Source organism: Arabidopsis lyrata (assembly GCF_000004255.2).
Source record: "Arabidopsis lyrata subsp. lyrata unplaced genomic scaffold ARALYscaffold_7, whole genome shotgun sequence".
Lineage (NCBI taxonomy): Eukaryota > Viridiplantae > Streptophyta > Magnoliopsida > Brassicales > Brassicaceae > Arabidopsis > Arabidopsis lyrata.
Window position 1 is genome coordinate 10,074,451 of NW_003302549.1, and position 20,916 is coordinate 10,095,366.

The window sequence follows — 20,916 nt, forward strand, 5'->3', positions numbered from 1 at the left end:
CGAGAGAGATACAAAAAAGGATTAAGAAGATGAAGGATTGATAGGATTTAGAGAAGAATTGATGGGGAATTAGGGTTCTTCAGTGAAGAGGAAAAGAGGATTAGGGTTTTCTGCGAAGGAAAAACGAAATATATACTGGGTCATTGGGCTTCTTGGCCCAGTTTGAATGTCCAACTAGAATTACGCAGTCGCTAATTCGTAGCCACTGAGTCGCTCCAGTTGGCGACTAAATATTCGGTAACTAATCCGTCGCCATATTTAGCGACTATATAACGACAATATAAATCAGTCTCATATTAGATACTAATTAGCGACTATCGTATTTTGGTTCATATTTAGTCGCCAAAACGTAGCTAAACGGTCACTAAATGTAGCGACTGCAAAATTAGTCGCCGAATTAAGTCGCTAATCTCATGTTTTCTTGTAGTGTGACGTCTCGGCGAAATCAAGATGCCCTAAGAAATTAACCTTTTGCAAATCAAATTATCGATTCGGTTTTCTTATAAATATGCTTGTTGAATAAAAGAATTCATCATCTTAAAATATCATTCTACGACATTTTCCTCTTTTTTTGTAAGAAAAAGGAAGAAATTAAGAAAGAAAGACGATCGAACCAATATATATACCACCAGGCACCAGAAACATCACGATTCCTTCTAACCAAATGGTTTTACTGAATACTAATATATAAATAATCTTTTATCATCAATGCAATCATGTAATAAAGAGAAATAGTGGTGGCTTCGGAGAATCAATCAAATCATGTAATAAAGAGAAATAGTGGTGGCTTCGGAAAATCAATCAATCAATAAATAGGACCCTTTCATGTTCAGACTTATTTCATATTTATTTTATGAAATTAAGGTTTTGGTGATTTCTTGCTATGTATGGACAATATATATTTTTATACCTCTCATTTATTAGAAATAGTCTATAAAATAAAAATATATTACTATACATATCGAAATTATTAATATGTGTATATCATTTATATAAATTCAAAAAATATCGAACTTATGATATAGAAAAAAGCAATGCTTTAGGGAATCTATCACCAATGCTAGGAAGTCTAAGACATATTACTGAGTAATCTAGCTAGTGAGGATCAACTTTTCATATATATTCTCTATAATATTTGTATTATATTGAATTTTACTTAATAAATATCTTTTTCCCTTATTTAGTGGTCAATAATGACCCAACAACTTTATGTAGTAGTCAGGGTGTTAATTGAAAATACGAGTAAGAATCTATTAAGAAGTCAATCCGATCGGGTCTTGTATTTTACGGATTAGGATTGTAAAGTTTTACCCATATCTTATATGGATTTTCACTAGTTAATTTTAAGTATATCAATTATTATATATGTGAGGATAAATGGACATGTATTAAAAAAGTTGCATATAATATACATAATATGTAAGAAATTATATAACTCTTGAAATCGTAAAGATATGTTTTTAAATATCACAAATAAACTAGACTAATTCTGAAATTAGAATCTGATTAAAAAAAAATTTTAAAAAAAAAAAACAGTTTGACCCGTGAACTTCAAAAGCCGGATTGACCTAATATGTCATCCGTTAAACCCGTGATAGACCGAGCCGGGGTGGATCAATCTGAATGACACGTACTAGTAGTTGGTGCTGATAAGGATGGACCAATTCGAGTTTTCAAAAGTTTATATATTTGTCGTTCTTCAACTTTCTTTCAGCATTTTTCCTTGTCTATATGAATGTAAATAAATGTCGTTATCTGTTATTAAAGAGAAAGTTATACATACATAACACATAGCATATAAAACAAAACGAAAGTGAAAAGGTTTAACTGCAAAAGGTAAACATGGGCAAAAAAAAAGTTGGTCTATTCAAAAAAAAATTCTTTGAATATATAGTTTGAGAACTATCAAGTGGATCAAAATCAAATATCAAGTTCGATCATCTATGGAAAATTGTTGTAGTTTTTTATAGTCTCTATGTTAGGTGATATACAAGAATATCTGATTTTTTTTATAATTTTTGAAACTTAAATTTTGATTTTTGCTCATGATCGATCTATTACGGCAATAACTAAAAAAAATACTAAGAAAGATTAAGGCGCAATCTATAATGTGTTTATAAAATAAAGCATTTGACGATAGCTAGCTATATATATATATATATATATATATATATACGATTAGAGAATTCAATTCACACTAGTTTATTTTTTAATAGTTATTAGTTTCCATCTTGTCACGTTTCCTTCGTAGCATGAACTCGGCCACGTACGTCCCCATCTAGCTTGTTCGTTAGTCTAACTTACGAAATCAATATATTTATTTCAGAAATCCACATATAGAATATAAATTGAAAATGAATTTGATAACGTATAATGGGACAAATAAGTAGTCTATTCTAAAATGATAAAAGCTCTGAACAAGTGATGATGTTAGGCGTAGTTTCTGACATTGGAGCAAAATCGAGAATTAGACAAGCGAATATGTCGACAAAATATAAATGCAAATGAAGTTGAGAAAGAAAAGACAACCGAGGTTGTCTTTTTCGACGAGTTTGGTTTATCCTCAAAATTGTTTCAGTATTACTTTAAGGAAAATAATCGTGTTTTCTGGTCATATAAATTGCTTTTTTTTTTTAATTTATAAGCAACATCTGTTAGGAAATCTATTATTACACAAAAATCTAATCTCCATAATTATGTTGTTGAATTTAAAATAGATATGGTATATGGGTAAAAGAAACTGAACGGATCGTTACACAGTTCTTTTTTTTTTTTTTTTTTTTTTTTCAAACATCGTTACACAGTTCTAGGTTATAAAAAAAGTATAGAGATCGAATTTCACTTCAAACGAATTTGAAACATCAGTATAACGTTTTCGATAACTCTTTTGTTTTCAAGTTAGTAGTTTTTTTAAAACCAAATAATATGGTTTGATATTTTTGGATCATAGAAAATGATGCTATAATATTAAAAGTTGATATCTAACATAAAAATAAAGTTAGATGCATAAAAAGTGGTATTACTAACAATAGATTCGCATCCTGATAATGTTTATTTAGTGGATATAAGAAAAAGACAATTCTTTTTCTTGTGGTCGACCTGTCCCACACCGAAGAAATCACACACTTATGACAACACCTACTTGTCCGTACTATAAACATTATCGAATGATTCCGATTTTCTATTTCCTTTTTCTTTTCTTTAATACGGAAATTACTACTTAAAAATTAAAAAGCGACCAGACGACAATTCAAGAAGCAAACAAAATGGTGGTACCGAAACAATTAACCTTTTTATTAATTTCTAAAAATTAATAATGTATTGCAAATTTCACGAAGAAATGAAACAGAAAGTTTTTCTTGGTCCCACTTAGACGTGGCCTCAATCTTCACATCATGGCCCCACACGCTTCTCACGTGCAACTTTACTTCTTTTTTTAACCAGTTACCACAAAACAAGATTAAGAGAAACATTACCTTAGAAATGTATTTTAGGATGGTTAAAATTATTGTTTTGTGTCATTTCGTTAAAGTATTTAAATAAATGTAATACATGCACCGCTAAATGATCTAGAAACTAGCTCACGGAAAATTTAGAAAAGTTATATGGCCACAAGTCCCAAGTATGCCACGCTGGAACATGACATGGCAAACATGTTATAAAATTACGAAAGTAACCTTATAGTTTGGTAAAATAATGGTGTAGTTTAACTTTTAAATAAAATAAAACTGAAAAAATGAAGAGTATGCATATTTAATACTATCTTTTGATATGAAATTTAATTACTTTTATCACAAAATAAGGAAAACTTAATAAGATAAATATGGGTTGACTAAAGACTAAAGAGGTTTATTTGGAAATTTTTGTACAGAATACAGTGAACTAACAAAAAAATTTATTTGGAAAAACAGCTTTACACATTTTTATAAATGCTTTTAAGGAAAAACAGCTTTCCACATTTTTAAATATATTTTAAGGAAAAAAAGCTTTGCACATTTTTATAAAATTTTCATCTTTAAATTTTAGAAATAATACAAAAAGGATGAACAAGAAAATAAAATCTAAAAGTTTTTTCAACAAAAAAAAAATCTAATAGTTTATGCTAATATCATTAACATATTAGCAAAAAAAAAATATTGATTTTATAATGGCTCTTTGACTAGTCAAGCTCACTGTTACATACGTTTATGTGGCTGTTGCTAAGGAAACATACATGAGTGCATTGCATCAATAAAAAAGAAAGAAATATTACAAAAAATAATTACTTTTTACAGGTCCCAATATTTGCGAATTTCAAGAAAGATAGTATAATGTTGAATAAAAAATTAGTACTATATTTTATATACTATTTTCTAAATTATATTCCTTTTAAGCTCATAAAATTAGTTGTTTCATTTTCCTTTTAAAAACTTTCTACCATTTTATCAACCTTTAATTTAGTAAAACTTTAATTACTAAAAACAAATGGTAATATAACCATAAAAAATCAAATATTTTGTTTGAATTGATACTTGTTTCTAAATAATTAAAATAGTTAATAATAAAAAGTAATAAATATGTATTTATAGAAAAATGAAAAAATATTGACTTTTTCTCTCCCTTAAATAAAAGCCAATCCCATAGATTTCTTCACCAGTCGCCACAACTCCTCCCTCTTCTCTCTCTCTTTGTTTCAGAATCTCTCGGAGCTTTTTACAACAACAATGGCTGTCCAAGCTCATCACATGAACATTTTCTCTCAGTTGATATCATCAAACAGGTAAAAATCTCATTTTTATTTTCTCCTCGTTAAACAAATTTCCTCTGTTTCTTTTTTCTCTAATCTTTTCTTTTTGTTATTTTCAGAGATTGTATTAAATTTCAAGAAAACATGAATCACGGCGAGTTTGATATTACCGGCGGTGAAGTTCCGTTAATAACCGGAGAATCTTTCGCCGTCGACCCTTTAGCTGCGAAAGCCAACTTCAACAAATCAGAAAGTGGTCTCAGTTACAACTTCACTGTTCCTCTTCCGTCTACAAAACGCCCGCGAGAATTTCATTTCCGCGACTCAAACGCTCCGGTTAAACGGAGGTCCGTCGCGTTTGACTCACCACCACCGTCGTTGATAAACGCTGAACTCGTGTCACAGATTCAAAACCAACAACAATCAGAGATCGATAGGTTCGTAGCTCAGCAAACAGAGAAGCTAAGAATAGAGATTGAAGCAAGGCAACAAACGCAAACGCGGATGTTAGCGTCTGCGGTTCAAAACGCTATAGCCAAGAAACTAAAAGAGAAAGACGACGAAATCGTACGGATTAGAAACCTTAACTGGGTTTTACAAGAGCGAGTGAAGAGTCTTTACGTCGAAACTCAGATTTGGCGTGATATCGCTCAAACCAACGAAGCAAACGCTAATACTCTTCGAACGAACCTAGACCAAGTTCTTGCTCAAATCGAAACGTTTCCAACTGCTTCAGCCGTTGTAGAAGACGTCGTGGAATCGAGTTGTGGAAGTTGCTGCGGTGATGGTGGTGGTGAAGCGGTTACGGCGGTTAGTGGTGGTTGTAAACGGTGCGGTGAGAGAGAAGCGAGTGTGTTGGTGTTACCATGTCGTCATTTGTGTTTGTGTACGGTTTGTGGTGGTTCGGCTTTGTTACGGACTTGTCCGGTTTGCGATTCGGTCATGAACGCTAGTGTCCATGTTAACATGTCTTCTTGACCATTTTTTTTTTTTTCGTAAAAATTTAATTTATATATTTTTTTTCCTTAGGATTATATTCGCAAAGAAATAGCAAATTGATTCTTTTCTTTTTGTAAGTACGTATAAATTAGTTTTGGTAAAATTCTTGATTTTCTTACGACTTCAATGGAATCCAAGACTGGAAATTGCAAAAAGGAAGAAATAATTTAAGTCTAAGAGAATCTGAACGCTCCTCCTCTCATTATATATGGGAAAAAATGATATAAATGAATTTAAAGTGATTCGAAATTGTTTTGAAAAGTAAATATTCCAGAGTTCTTTTTAAGTTGCACCGTTGCTTGGTTGCTTATTCTCAAAGTCGATCACATGAGTTCGAATTATCCAACACCTTTTTTAGTTAGATTATCACAATGCGATATAAATTGAAGAAAAGTATAATAATTGTCTTATAGATATATACTATTGCAATTTGGAAGTATCCTTTATCTTTCCAACCCCGCAAACTATATTAAACCAGAAGAATCATACTTCGCAATCGAAACTAAAATTAATAAAGAAAAAGAAATAGTCTGAATTCGATTGTCTCAACGACATTTTCAGTTCATAGTCATTATGGTTGTCGTGTAATAAATATTTCATATTCGGATCATGTCATGTGCAGTGCATGTCTAGGCAAAATAAAAATACCCCCACTAAAATGGGTTCTTAAAATTATATCCTGTGTTAAATCTATAAACGACGGAATTAAAACGATGAATACGATGTGTGAATTCACGAGTTACGATGATTGCGTCCAAGAAACGTTACCATGTCTCTATCCAATAATTTAGTTTAATTTCTGCCTTCAAATTCAGATTATTTAAAATTATATGGATCAAATGGCACGAAACCAAATAGTGGCGAAAATGAAAATGGTACGACTCTGCGATGATTCGTACAGAAATTCATTAAAGAGAGAGTTTGAATTCACATTTTTCCATGTCTTCGTTCTTACCCATACTTTTTTTTATTTTCCCTTTTGGCCATGCCCCTACATTACATAAACATTACATAGTTACTTACCCTCACCAAAAGTTTTATGTTATAGTATTCACCTAACCCTATCTTTCAATTTGCTTATACTACTAGTTTGCAAAAATATTGTTAGTGATTAATTGGAGCTTTTTATAAAACTTCACTTCTACAAATCATACGTTTATTTGGATTGTAACAGTTGCACACAAAAAAAAAAATTGGATTGTAACTTTTTTTTTTCTTTTTTCTGATGTGAAAATCTCTAATTGTTTTGATGAATCAGAAAAACAAATGCTTCTATTATTTGTGGGGACTCTAAAATTCTGTAAAGCGTTTCCAAAGTTTTCTGTTTTATAAATTTTAAATGAAATATCTAGATATTTTAAACGATATTTACCGTTTATTTTAGAATAATATCAAACATACAACCCCAAAAATAGAAATTTTGAACATCATACATCCACTTCTTTACATATATCTAAAGACAAAATAAAGTGAGTGGGATATTTAAAAATTAGAAACATAAAAATCATATTTTATACAATTTCTCTATATTCAAAATTTTACTTATAAATTGTCTCTAATCATAGCGGGAAAATTAACTAAAATCGATACTACTGTTTAGCAAAAAAAATCGATAATACTAATAATCGCCTACGTTAAAAAATAAAAACTTACAATTTTTTTTGGCCTCTTACCATTATCAAGCCTAGCATAAATAAAAAGATTCGATTATCCGGAATAACACACCAACCAAAATTCACTAGAACAAGTGTAGAGGGCCGACTTCTCAAATGGGCTGTTAGGATATCTCCATACACTTATCTATTCGGCTTTAGATTTCTTAATTAGTATTAGTACTCTAGATTTGAGAGATGGAGAAACATCACACGGCAAGACTACCTTGAGAATAAAAAGGAACATAGAAATACTATGACTCGTGTGACCAATCCCATTACAAATCAACCAAAAGACATGTTTTATGATAGATCCATAAGAGAAAAATTAGAAAGACAAGAGGAAGCAAGGGGAAGACACTTATTTTTTGTTTGACAACAAGTTAACAAGTGTTGCACCTGATTTAAAAAAGTTCGAGAGAATCGATATTACAAAGCACACGACAACAACATATCAAAAGATTCAGGTAAAACCAGTACCGAAAATAATCACATACTTTCGGAAAATTGTGAAATTGCTTTTCGTAGCCGTGAAGTTAATGGCTAGAGTGACTAGACCCGTAACATTGCTATGAAATCATTTGAACTGAAATTTGTTGATCTGCGGTTTATTTTCAAGAGATCAAAACGAAGATAAGTGGTGGCACAAGTTTACTTTAGCGAATTTATCGCTATGTTATCGGGTCTAGCACTCTATCCACTGATTTCACGACCACGAGCCTCTATATTGCGCCGACTTCTTAAATGGGCTTATTCTGATATGTTTCCACAAATTGTATTGTTGTTATATTGTTAGCACAACTTTGCCAAGTTTACATTTTCTATATCAAATTTCTTTACACTGCTCATCTAATCATGATCTTGAGAAAAGCCAGAAAAGCGTATCGTAATTTATATCCTACATTTATACAAATTGAGTATCGTGCAATTAGTGATTCATCATACGTAGAAATTGATGACGCAAACACGGTGCTACCATCGATATAAATGACGAAATCGTAGACAAGAAACTTTAATTTTGTCTTACAATAGGGACGAAAGAGCCATTCCAAAAAAAAAACTAACCTCGACCATTTAAGATATGTTGATAAGAATTTGCAAAATACTATTGTACATTAGTTCTTGGGGAAAATTCCCAAAAAAAACCCAAAATAATTTTTATTTGGACGTTTAATACCCAATTCTTTTTGATTGGATTAAAAATACTTCATCTAATTATTTGTGGTCTTAAAATATCTCGTATATAAATTATTGGTGGAATCGAGCCCGCAACTTAACGGGCATTACAGAATGATTCAAAGGCCGTTAAATTTAGTTCCATATTTTTAATGAATATATACAATATTTTAATCTCAAAACTTGGATTACTTATCGTGGTCTAGTGGTAAGAGAAAGGGTTAGTTTTTACCCTTTAGAATTTGACCCAGGGTTCGAATTCACTTAAGGATGTCATTAATGTTTTTTTTTTCCCTTTTCTTCTTCTTCTCTGGCAGTTCTCACATCAATAAATAAAAAATCGCCGGCGATTATATATTTTTTTCTTTATCCGGGGGTTCGTTGATAAGCTAAGACCCATGAATCGAACTTGGAGTGAAACCCAGAAACTTCTAGTGATTTAGATTTGCGATTTTTGGAGATTGAAAGGGAAGACTTTGTGGAAAGAGTTACGGTGGATTGTGGCGGAGGATGTGGAGTTACAGAAGGTGGAGGAGAAGCAGGAGGCGTTGGAGGTGGAGATGATTTTGCGCCGCCACTGTCGGGAATGGAGGATCTGAGATCCGCCGGAGAAAAATAAAAAGGGAAAAAAAAACCTAATCGCGGGATTTGAAACGAGGTTCATGGGTAAAATTAATTCGGGCTGGTACCACTGGACCACGATAAGATATCCTGTAACTGATGTTTATATATTATATATATCGATTAAAATATGTAGAATTAAATTTAACGCCTGTTCACTCAATTCGTAACGGCCGTTATGTTGCGGGCTCGATTCCACCAATAATTTATATACGAGATATTTTAAGACCACAAATAATTAGATGGGGTATTTTTATTACAATAAAAAAGAATTGGGTATTAAACGTCCAAATAAAAATTATTTTGGATTTTTTTTGGGAATTTTCCCTTAGTTCTTGGTAAATATATATATTTTTTTCATATGGGAAGATGAAATTCCGAGATCCAAAATTATTTAAAAGCCAGAATATCCGAAGAGATAGATAAAAGAATATGAAGACAAGACATGTAAAGTGAATGGGTGATGTTCTTCCAAAATCGTAGGTTCTCTTCTTCCTTGGCCCTTCCTCACGCTCCATTAATTTTGCAAAATAATTTTTGAAAGAATAATTGAAATTTAATAAAAGTCCTACTTTTTGTAGTATAAAGATTTGTTAATTTTGGCAGTATGTTATATATAGAATTATTATTATATGACATTCGAACTCTCGTGAGGGGTTTGAAAACAGAAGCATCTTGAGTGTATTTCCAACCGTCCACAAGATGTATGCTTAAAAAAGAATCATATTTTTCCATCCGACTAAAAATATTGCATAGTCATTATTGTTGTCGTGCAATAAATATCTCAGATTTGGGTCATATCATGTGCGTTGCATGTATAGACAAAACTTTGAATACGACGATGTGGTGAATTCACGATTACGATGATCGCGTCCAAGAAACGATACCATGTCTCAATCCAATATCTTATTTATTTTTCCAAATCAAATATAATTTAGAATAGAAACAAGCCAATAACAATAATAATAAATATTTTAGTTTGGTTTATCAAAATATATTTTAGTTGGATTTGGATGTAAATGTAACGGTACATAGAGAGTGGCCATAGTTAGTTGGATTTGGGTTTGGTTTAAGAACTCACTACCAAAAAATCATGTACATGACAAAATCTTACGACTTTTCGTACGGAAATTTTGATAGGACCCTTTTTCTAACGCAAACCTACATTTTGACGAAAATAATAAATCGTAAGAAATATTTTACAAAAGAAAATCGTGAGAAGAGCCATGAAAATATCCTATATGACTGCATGAGTATGAACTATGAAGTATGAACATATCAGCCTTGAGAATGTTCCTCTTTATCCCACCATCATCGTAATTAAAAATAATACTGAATTGTGTAAATCCATTTATATTGTGTCACCGCTAAACTTTATAAATTAACCTCAATGAGGTGACCATGTTGGGGGAATGGGGACTAAGTGACTCCACTTAAAAAGGAAGGAGATAACCACGTAAAACCAAAATGAATATCTACTGTTAAATTTCGATATTCTTTCGAGATGTAGGCCACCCAAAAACGATACATATATTACAACATAAATTTGGAAAAATTTAAGTTGTAGCACAATATTGTGGAGTTTTGAGACTCTAAAATGCTTATAGCTAGGCTAGGAATGCCGAGAAACGTACTGCTTCACTGAGGAATGATGTCTTTTCTTCACTACCTTCAATGACCATAGTCATAGTCATGAAGAGGATGACTGATGATAAAGAAGAACATCAATGTCCAAGAGGCTTATCTTCATGTCCTAGTCATGTCCGTACCCAAATCAAGTGAGCCTTCATAAATGGGCCGATAGCTTTTGGAAACCGACTGGATCTGATTTTTGTTTGTTTGAACTTTGACTTTAGTTTCCAGCGAAGACCATACAAACAAAAATTCAGTCTTAACTCTTAACATTAAAATGATCATATCTATAATCAGTGGTCTGCTTTCTTTGGTTTGCCTTACTTTGTTGCTTTGTCATTTTTTAATTCTACCAAGCAAACTTTAGAATTACTAGAATGTGTAGACATCTAAATAAAATTCATTGTTATTGTGTTCAATTGGTAGACATATTGATTTTATCAACAGAACCGGTTAGAACACAGTTTTAAATTAAATAATAAATTCAACTACAAGGATATCAACACCTAGTAATACTCAAATATAAATTTGAGAATTAAAGCAGTATGGGACGAAATAAAAGTTATTGACAATGAACCAATACTGGCCTAGCTAGTATATAGACTATGTGATTCTGATTAATGTTCCAATTATTGGTATGCAGATTTGTCGTATATAGATTACATTGCAAAAAATATTTTCCTTTCTTAAATTTAATTATCTTGAAAAGCAACAAAAGTTTTATTTATATATATGAGATACAAAAACATTACACGATATGAACTATATTGCCTTGACAAAATAAAGGAAGATAAAAAAAAAACTATGAATCGTGGGACCTATCACATTTACATATCTACCAAAAGACACGTTCCTTAAAATGTGATAGATCCACGCAAATCTTTTGTAAGGGAAAATGAAAGTACCGATAGAGAATCGAGACGTAAACCTAAAACGGTTTTTAGTTCGACAATGAAATCCACATGATTTCAAATTTCCTTAATATGTGGAGAATTAGTTAAGCCCATTTGGCGATAATCGACATTCCACCGCACCCGAGAAGAGCCGCGACTAAACACTTGAACTGCATTTTGATGCTACCTTGAAGCTTTGGTCCCATGAATTCAGCAGCTAGAAGATCGACAAGGGCCATGTAAATGAGCAATCCAGCGGAGCATGCATTGAGAAGTCCAACTGTGATCAAAGCTTTTGGGCTATTATCTTGGTAAACAGTTGATAGAGCGATCCCTAACGCTATTCCGAATGGTGTTGTCACCGCAAAAAAGAACGCCATAACAAACTTCTTCATATTCGTATACTCAGCCTGAAATTATCTTAAACATTAGATGTTTGTATATACAGTTTCAACATTTGATGGAAAGATAAAATTTTCTTATATATTTATTCTATTTACCTGGAGTATGCAACCCCCAAGACCCATTCCTTCGAACATTTGATGGAAGCAAAGAGCTGCGATGAGTCCTTTAATGGTGCAAGTGTCACTAGTTGCTCCTAGAGATAGTCCAATGACCACCGAGTGAACTATGATCCCAAGTTCCAACACCTAAATATCCATAAAAATAAAATGTGATTAATATTCGGTTTCAAAAATTTCTATATATATGTACTAACCATGGCAATGACTCGGTATCGCAAGAGTTGTGCATTTGCGGAATCATCTTCTTTTATTGGTAAGGTGACATTATTTGCGGGGCCGTGACCATGTCCATGAGGCATGATTCCAACTGCGTTCTTGCTTGTGTAGAGGCTCGTGGCCATGGAGTCAATGGCTAGAGTGATTAGACCCGACAACATAGCGAGAAATCCGGAGAAAGGAAATTTATGCCATGGGTTCTCTTCAAGACATATAGATGACAACATTTCGAAAGAATCAGGCAAAACGTGCATAAAACCGGTTCCAAGGATGATCCCGGAGGCGAAACACTTAATAATAGTGAAGATGTTTCCGTCTGGTTGGAGGAACGGAACGTTACGGCTAAAGAGAGGAGCTCCAACACCAATCATGCTTGCAATGAGGATTGCGACGATTGCTATGATTTTGAGAGGCAAAGCTTTAGCTTTGTTGACGCATGGGTTGGCTGACTCGCTTCCGCATTCTTCGGGTGCCGTTGAAGTTGCCGGAGAGATTGCGAAAGAGACAAAAATGAGTACGAGGAAGATTGTTTTCATGAGAAGTGCTGGAGTTGAAGCCATTTTTTGTTTTCTTTTTTTTTCCTTTTGGAGTTTTGTGTGTTTAGATTGTTTAATGTTTGTGTGACTTTGGACTTACTAGATGAGTCGGTTTATATAGTAATGTGTGCCGGTTATTTTCATGCCATTTATTGGCGATGATGACGAAATTTTTTGATTACTCGTTTGCTTCCAGTGTGGAACGAGAATACTAGTTCAAAAGGAATAATGGGAAAATTATGAAAGTTAAGTAGATTTTATATTAAAATTAGGAAAATAATTAATATATTCGTAAATTAATACTAATGGTGTATATGCAATTTCTAATTGCTCTGCAACTGATTCTTTTTCTAAGGGATTTTAATTAGTCAACTGTCAAAATGTCTTAAATTTTGCATTATATAATATTGTTTATTTGTTTCAATCAGTTATATATAAAGTTCTATAAAAAAAAATGCATAACTCAATAATGACAATTTGTTTGTTTAAAAAAAACCCATGGTATGTTTGTAGATTTTTCAGTATATTTTATTTAAATAAACGTTCAATTAATAAATTGATGGAAACTCAGTTTTTATCAAGTTAAAATTATTTCCAAGTTTCAAAATAAAAACATAGTTACGTATAAAAGGCTATATATTTCGAAACCAAGGTTTACATATATTATCGTTTACATGCATTGTTCATGCCGTTTGCCGATCGGTCGAAGTCAACCCCATGCGTCTTCTATAGTTCTGTTAGTCAACTCTCGCATTCGTTTTAATCTTGTATTATTTTAACTTTAAGCTTAATTAGGTTTATACTTAATGGGATTGCAATGAGCACAACATCACACGTGACGAGCTCGTGCTCAGTGTATGGTTGCAATCCAATCACCAAAAACACTACATATGAATGTAGATTCCTCCTCTTTTATTTGGTAAGCGTATTAATTCCTCTTTTCATAGCTTTATATAGTTTTCAAAATATTATGTATATCATTATTAAATAATATAGTTACTACTATAAATCTATGTATCTATATATTAATAACCATATATATTAGTCATTTTTCGTTTTTTAATTGATTTATTTTTCAAGGTTTAATAACCAATATAAACAACTTAAGTGTTTTGGGAAAGGATAATGACAAACAAAATTCCATGAAATCGGGTATAAATGTTTTATGTGTCAATCCATGTGCTCCAAAAAAAGAATATCTATGAATATTTTCGCATTTTTACCTGATCATACAGTCACTGACTTCATTGATAAGATTATGCATGGGGTTATTGACTTAATGATAACTGGTTTTATGGTTATTAATTAATGGGAAATTGTTAAAAATACCCCTTTTGGTGTGCCTTTTTTCAAAAATGTCCATTTTAGATGTTCATTTTCAAAAATGCCCCTTTTTAAATCTGAAATTTTTATAAAGTTTTATTAGGTTTATAAGGTACTTATGGACTTGTCTCCCCTCGACTTACCAAAAAAAAAAGGTGCTTATGGATTGTAACTACTATTTGAAGACTCGATCCAAGTATTTATAAGGTTTTATAAGGTGTTTTTAAAGGTTTTACAAGTTATTTTAAAGAATTTTTAAGGTTTTTCAAAGGTTTTACAAGATATTTTAAAGGTTTTTAAAGGTATTTAAAATGCATTTATAAGGTATTAATAAAGTATTTATAAGATTTTAGATACATAGAAATGTAGTTTGTGTATGTTTTAATAATATTACATACATATTTGGGTAAATCTTATATTTTAAGAGTATTTTTTATAAGGTTTTTAAAAAGGGGTATTTTTGAAAAGTGGCATTGAAAAAGTGGCATTTTTGCAAAAGCCCCTTAATTAATCTAGTTATCCTTTAGTTAAACGTATAAAGTTATTTCAATGTTATTAATTTTTTTTGTTTGTGTGTGCAAATTTCAATGTCATAACTTATGTTTTTTTCTGTCACTACTAGAAATATGAGCATTGATAGCACATTACGATAGCGCAGTTTTCGTAACTGCTATTAAAGGTAGTATTCGGAATTTGATAATTATATCATAGCATTTCAGAAACGCTAAACCTAATAATAGCAAAATGAGAAGCTAAAATCCTTTGGACCGCCAACATTTTCGTAAAATTTGATACTTAACGCCCAACCAAAACTAAAATTTTACACATAGCGTCCAACAAAAAAATTTCACTTATGACAAACCAAAAACTTTTTTCACTCTTTTTCTCATTCTTTTTATTATCCGATACCTCTTTACTCTCTTCCTCTTCTGATTTTTCATCTTCCATTTCAGATCTATCATTGGGCTTAGATCACCATTAAACCCTAGATTTACTTTTCCTTCACCGATGCTCTGAAATTTCTCTTATTTGGTATGATTCGAGCTTAAATCTCCTTCATCTTGACTCGAGAGTCCATTTATTGTAGATCGAATCTGTTCTCTCTTCTCTCTTCTTCTTGTTGTTCTTCTTCTTTTTCTCTTTAGTTTCGTTGGATCTTTCTTCTCATATATGCCATTCTTCCGAATGAATCGAATCTGGAACAAAACTTGATGTTAGAGATTGAGCAGAAGAAACATAGTCGCGAGGGTGGTGACGCGTATGTGGAAGATGGAAGTTGAAGAAGCAGAGAGGCGGATACATCGGCTGTGTCACCGTGTATGAGTATCGCCATGAGAACGGAGAAGATGAACGACAATAATCTCGACGAAACGGGAATCAAAGAGAGAGAGAGGGATTCATGTCTCGGCATTCCCTTTTTCGTCACCGAATTCCCTCTCGATGGCTGTTGCGTAGAACCAAATTCGGTTTTGTTTTTTTTAAACCCTTAAATTTGTCTTTCATTGCTCAAATGATGGAATTAGGAGAGGTGTGGGAGATGTTCGTGAGCTCATAAAAAGAGAAAGGGTTTGGGAGTGTTATTCGCCTATCAAGGAAGTTATTCTTACAATGGTGGGTTTAATGATTCTGCAAGGAGATTGATTTTGAAATTGCTTTTCATTTGATTTCGTTGAATCAGACTTTGGGTTTTTTTTTTTATTTGTCTTCCTCTTGATCTCTTATGGTTTTGTAGAGCATTGAGAAGCTTGACAAAGCTGGTGAGAAGGTGAAGGTAGCAGATGGATAATTCAGGAATCACTTTATGCCAAAACTTCTTATTATGCCTAACATTGACAAGTATGCTTATCTCATTCGAGAGCAAGGCAAGGTAATTCACATTTCCTTCTTCTCTAAGCTCTGCTCTTAGTTTTGCAAAATTGATTTAGTCTGATGCTAGGTCGTATTATGCTAGTTGTTTTCTGCTCTTGTTGTTGTGGTATCTAGGTTGTGATCTTGATAATGTATAGTTCTTTTGTTAAGGGTAACGCAAAGACGTTTGACATGATATGAGAATGTTACTGTTATGGGATTGAAACTATTTTGGTTTAGTGCTAGAGGCTTTTTCTTTCATATGATTTCCTCATGGGAATATGTTCAGATGTGAAGAGAACCGCATATACTAAAGAGAAAGTTGTGTATGTTGTATTTTGAGTCAAGCATTTGAAATTATGTGATTATATTACTTACTCAGATCATGTTATGTATAGGTTGCAAGTGTTAAGATCTGCTTTGACATTTAGTTCTCTCCAAAAAGTGGTGGTGTCTATTTGCTTTCACACCATATTTACACAATACTCTTTTTTCTCCGACCATTAATGTGTTCTTATATTGTTAGCTTAATTTTTTGAATTGAATGATAAGTTTCTTCTTGTACTAACGTTGCAGGAGCTTAAGAGTGTCATTGGGGCAATTCGAGATTGAAGAACTTGTTGGGAGTGAAGAAGAGTGTCATTCGGACTATTCAAGAGATTGGAAAAACTGTTGGGAGTGAAGAGCATGATTCCTAGTAGTGAATTAGTTAGTATAAGACATGGTTTGATGTAACTTGGAATATATGTTTTGGATACTCTATGCAATATAAATTTTTTTATATAAATCTAATTAAATATATTATGCAAAACAGAATTTTAATATTGGGGGTAAAATATCACATAATAAGAGCACATATAATACAACAACTATTAAGTGTTACAGTAAAATATAATATAACATTAAGAATGTGTTATAAGAATATATATTACATCATTCAATTAACGCTATCATAGAACGACATATAATAGCGCATTAAAAACCGCTATTATATGGGGAGGTCCTATTATAGCTGGAGCAGAAATAGCGTTTAGAAAAACGCTACTGATTACGTATCGTGAGCTAAAAATGTGCATTTTTTTTGTAGTGTGTGTCTGCAAACTTTATGTATATTAGGAATTCTTTTGTTTTTCTTTTTCATGTCGTTTCGAAAGAATCTTTTTTGTATGGTTATATAGAAGAAGGCATAATTAATTAGGTTGATGGTCATGAAAGTAATCATCAGAATCATAGAAAAAATAGTTGACAAAAAAAACCCATAGAAACCATATAGTTAATTATTTACATTATCCTGTATATTCAATACTGTCCATGCCGAGTATGTATCCAATATTCCATGGCATGCCTCCAAACTAGTCCACTTCGGTTAGAATTTCCACTTTCTATTTTATTTCTATCTATGTTAAAGAATGAGTAATTAACTAAGCATCAAATTGGATTCATAATATAATTAGTTTTTATTTTATTTTTAAAAAGGTATAATACTATTTGTTGTGTAGTTCACACGTTTTCATATGGTTTGGATGAGCACGAAACAAAACGTGCCAAACTCATACTCCACCGACGTGACAAAATGCTTATATGTCGATTCGTAAACTTTTTTATACATAAAATATTAGCGACTTGGGGGAGATACTCCGTATTGGTGAAATATCTCTATTTTTCGGTCGGGAAAGAAATACTTTTTAATTTGTGTCAATGTCTGATTTGGCTTGATTCTAAACTTCGTTTGCTTTACTTAAAAAAAAACAGGAACGTAAGATAAGGAAAATGGTAAAAATTATTCTAAAAACTACAATTATTTCAAACCTACTAGAGTCAGGATAGAAGTGTCAAGTGTGTATATGATCTGACAACGATAATTTCAAAACTATATTAAGTCATTAGTAAACTTGAAGACTATTCAAAATTATTTAATGTCCTAAGAATTCATACTCCAAGATAATGCACATTTAAACCTTGGAAAATAATGGTTCTACTTGAGCTTCAGAATTTACAAGTATGTGGTATGATTCCAGTTGTATGGAATCAAACCTGTATGGAAATTTACAAATTAAGTCTTTTCTTGTATTTACAGTTTCAGCCAAAAGAGAAAACAAGAAATGGAATGAAATACCAACAAATTTATGTGCTTTTTAGTTTGAGCAATTCATTTTTTTTTTTTTAGTTTGAGCAATTCGTACCTACAAATTTATGTGTTTTTGTTCTTGTTTTTTTTTTGGTATGATGTTTTTTTCCTTGTTTATTATTGAGTTAATGTAGTTTTATAGGAAATTTTCGAGTTCTTACTGTTAAATGTTTGTAGTTTTCATGGAATATTGTGTAGTAAGATAGAGTAAATTTTCTTTATAACAAAAAAAGATAGAATAGTACTTTTAAAATGATGATATTAATCTTTATAGTTTTGATATCCGCGTCACTATTGTTTCGGATCTAATTTTTCTATTTTATACTCTAACATTGACAATCAACAAACTCCAATAATTAAATACATGTCATTCCCAAGAAGAAAATAAACATCACATTCTTAAAAACAAATTTACAATGTCATAAAAAATACTATTGTTTCAAACTCTTAGAGCATCAGCAATGGCAAATGCTGCTTGTATAGGTGTAACAATTTTTTTATTATTATCATTTAAAGCAAAAGATAAAAAAGAGAGAGAAAGTAAGAGAGAGAGAAAAAGTCTTGCATCCGAATGCAACTTTGCATCCGAGTGTAGCTTCTTACACAACTTTTCCAATATTTCACAATTAAAAAATACACACACCCAACACAAACTTGTACCGTTGTGACTGGTCTTACAATGCCATATTTCCATGTGACTACTACACAAATTAAAAAGAATGAATCAAACTTTAAAACTCTCAAATAATGTACAAAGGCGAAAGTATTTGTCGCCTTGAATAATAAATCAAATAATTTATTAATTATGTTGATATAGTGTTTAAGCCCACACGGCGACGACCGACATAACGGCGCAGCCGAGCAAAGCCGCCATGAAGCACTTGATCTGAAGTTTGATGCTACCTTGGAGCATTGATCCCATGAACTCGGTAGCTAGAAGGTCGACGAGGGCCATGTAGATGAGCATTCCGGCCGAGCAAGCATTTAACAGTCCAATCGTAATCAACGCGGTTGGACTGTTATCTCTATAGATACTCGACAATACGATTCCTAGAAAGATACCACAAGGTGTTGTTCCAGCGAAAAAGAATGCCATCAAGAACTTCTTCACATTTGTAAAATCTGCCTGTTTAACATAAATTATATACATATGAACGTAAAATTCTAATTGATATAAGAGACATAAACTATATATTATGAATGTATATTCGTACCTGGAGGATGCAGCCACCAAGACCCATGCCTTCGAACAAGTGATGGAAGCACAGGGCTATGATGAGTCCTTTAATGGTACATGCATCATTAGTTGCTCCTAGAGATAGTCCAATGACCACTGAATGAAATAAAATCCCAAGCTCCAATACCTATGCATAAAATTCAAAAATAGCTTAATTATGGTTATATATAACAATGTATGATTTGAATTAAAATGCTACATTGAATTCAAGACCATTTCATATTATTTTCATATGCACTAACCATGGCAATGACTCGGTGGCGCAAAAGCTGTCCATCATCTTTAGTTGATAGCACTACTCCATGACCGTGGCTGTGATTGTGACCTACAATGTGAATCGCCTTTTCTTGATCAATGCTATACTCGTCAGGCACTGGCCCGACCGAGTTCTTACCGGTATAAAGGCTGGTGGTAATGGAGTCAATGGCTAGAGTGACTAGACCGGACATCATAGCAACAAAACCCGCAAAAGGGAACTTATGCCACGGACCATCGCTAAGACATTTCGATGACAACATCTCGAAAGAGTCAGGCAAGACGTGCATGAAGCCGGTTCCAAGGATGATTCCAGAAGAAAAACATTTTACGATCATGAAACCATTGCCATCAGGACGGAGGAACGAAATGTAACGGCTGAAAAGAGGAGAGGTTACGCCTATCAAGCTTGTCGTAAGGATGGCTACAATGGCTACGATTTTGAGTGGTAAGGCCTTAGCTTTGTTGATGCACGGATTCTCCGAGCCGCTATCGCAATGTTCCGGGGCCGTTGCGATCGCTGGAGATACGGAGAAGGTGAATAGTATGAGGAGAATGTAGACGAGCTTCATGACTAGTTTGGTAGTAGCCATTAGTATTAGTCTATTAGAGAAAGTTTTTTATAATACAAAATGTTTGATGAGATAAATGTTTTGCCTTTGGTTGGTTTATATAGAAATATTTGCCGGCTTGTTCTCGGTGCTGATTTGGAAAGTCAAGTTATAGATTAATGGACTAAATCAATATATTAAGACTACACTAGAGAATCAGAATCCTGATTCCATTGATCATGTATGTACATTGTCAAATAGAAAAGTTTTTAAAAATTGTATTTGTATATTATCCTAATTTTGTTTAATTGGGTGGAAGGTGTGGATCATGCCAAACAAGGCATGAACTTTCGTAGATTTAACTTGGCGTTACAATAAAATTGAACTACCGACATCTCTAAATTAAATATGTTAAAACATCCGACCAGTTTAGAGAATTATCTAAATTAGTTTTGTTCAAAGGATGAATCTGATTAGCCCATCTATTGGGCCAAATTGCTTTGTCTCAATAAGCCCATATTTGTCATTTTCTCAAAGCTCATTCAAAATGATACTGTATATAGGGTTTCAAATGCATTAAAATAAAATAAAACTGATAC

General features: G+C 32.4%; 3 protein-coding genes across 3 annotated transcripts; 1 reads left to right on the forward strand and 2 right to left on the reverse strand.

Annotated features, from left to right (window-relative positions):
• The first annotated feature begins 4,598 nt into the window (after positions 1–4,598).
• LOC9306039 (E3 ubiquitin-protein ligase BOI) lies at positions 4,599–5,836 on the forward strand. The gene is made up of 2 exons (XM_002867878.2): positions 4,599–4,759; positions 4,846–5,836. The coding sequence occupies exons 1-2, from the start codon at positions 4,704–4,706 to the stop codon at positions 5,702–5,704; spliced, it is 915 nt and encodes a 304-aa protein (XP_002867924.1). The 5' UTR covers positions 4,599–4,703; the 3' UTR covers positions 5,705–5,836.
• Positions 5,837–11,512: 5,676 nt separating this feature from the next.
• On the reverse strand, positions 11,513–13,143 carry LOC9303997 (fe(2+) transport protein 1). The gene is made up of 3 exons (XM_002869922.2): positions 12,418–13,143; positions 12,200–12,349; positions 11,513–12,109 (listed from the first exon to the last, which is right to left on the reverse strand). The coding sequence occupies exons 1-3, from the start codon at positions 12,997–12,999 to the stop codon at positions 11,804–11,806; spliced, it is 1,038 nt and encodes a 345-aa protein (XP_002869968.1). The 5' UTR covers positions 13,000–13,143; the 3' UTR covers positions 11,513–11,803.
• Positions 13,144–18,870: 5,727 nt separating this feature from the next.
• On the reverse strand, positions 18,871–20,449 carry LOC9306041 (fe(2+) transport protein 2). The gene is made up of 3 exons (XM_021019319.1): positions 19,754–20,449; positions 19,489–19,638; positions 18,871–19,400 (listed from the first exon to the last, which is right to left on the reverse strand). Exons 1-3 carry the CDS (start codon positions 20,357–20,359, stop codon positions 19,095–19,097), a joined length of 1,062 nt encoding a protein of 353 aa, XP_020874978.1. The 5' UTR covers positions 20,360–20,449; the 3' UTR covers positions 18,871–19,094.
• Positions 20,450–20,916: the final 467 nt, after the last annotated feature.

Excerpts from the sequence above, each read along its gene's own strand:
- LOC9306041 (XM_021019319.1), bottom strand. The coding sequence starts at position 20,359 with ATGGCTACTACCAAACTAGTCATGAAGCTCGTCTACATTCTCCTCATA. Across the intron at positions 19,639-19,753 it reads GCCACCGAGTCATTGCCATG|GTATTGGAGCTTGGGATTTT; the intron begins GTTAGTGCATAT and ends TTTTATGCATAG. Across the intron at positions 19,401-19,488 it reads TTGGTGGCTGCATCCTCCAG|GCAGATTTTACAAATGTGAA; the intron begins GTACGAATATAC and ends TATGTTAAACAG.
- LOC9306039 (XM_002867878.2), top strand. The coding sequence starts at position 4,704 with ATGGCTGTCCAAGCTCATCACATGAACATTTTCTCTCAGTTGATATCA. Across the intron at positions 4,760-4,845 it reads CAGTTGATATCATCAAACAG|AGATTGTATTAAATTTCAAG; the intron begins GTAAAAATCTCA and ends TGTTATTTTCAG.
- LOC9303997 (XM_002869922.2), bottom strand. The coding sequence starts at position 12,999 with ATGGCTTCAACTCCAGCACTTCTCATGAAAACAATCTTCCTCGTACTC. Across the intron at positions 12,350-12,417 it reads GATACCGAGTCATTGCCATG|GTGTTGGAACTTGGGATCAT; the intron begins GTTAGTACATAT and ends ATGGATATTTAG. Across the intron at positions 12,110-12,199 it reads TTGGGGGTTGCATACTCCAG|GCTGAGTATACGAATATGAA; the intron begins GTAAATAGAATA and ends AGATAATTTCAG.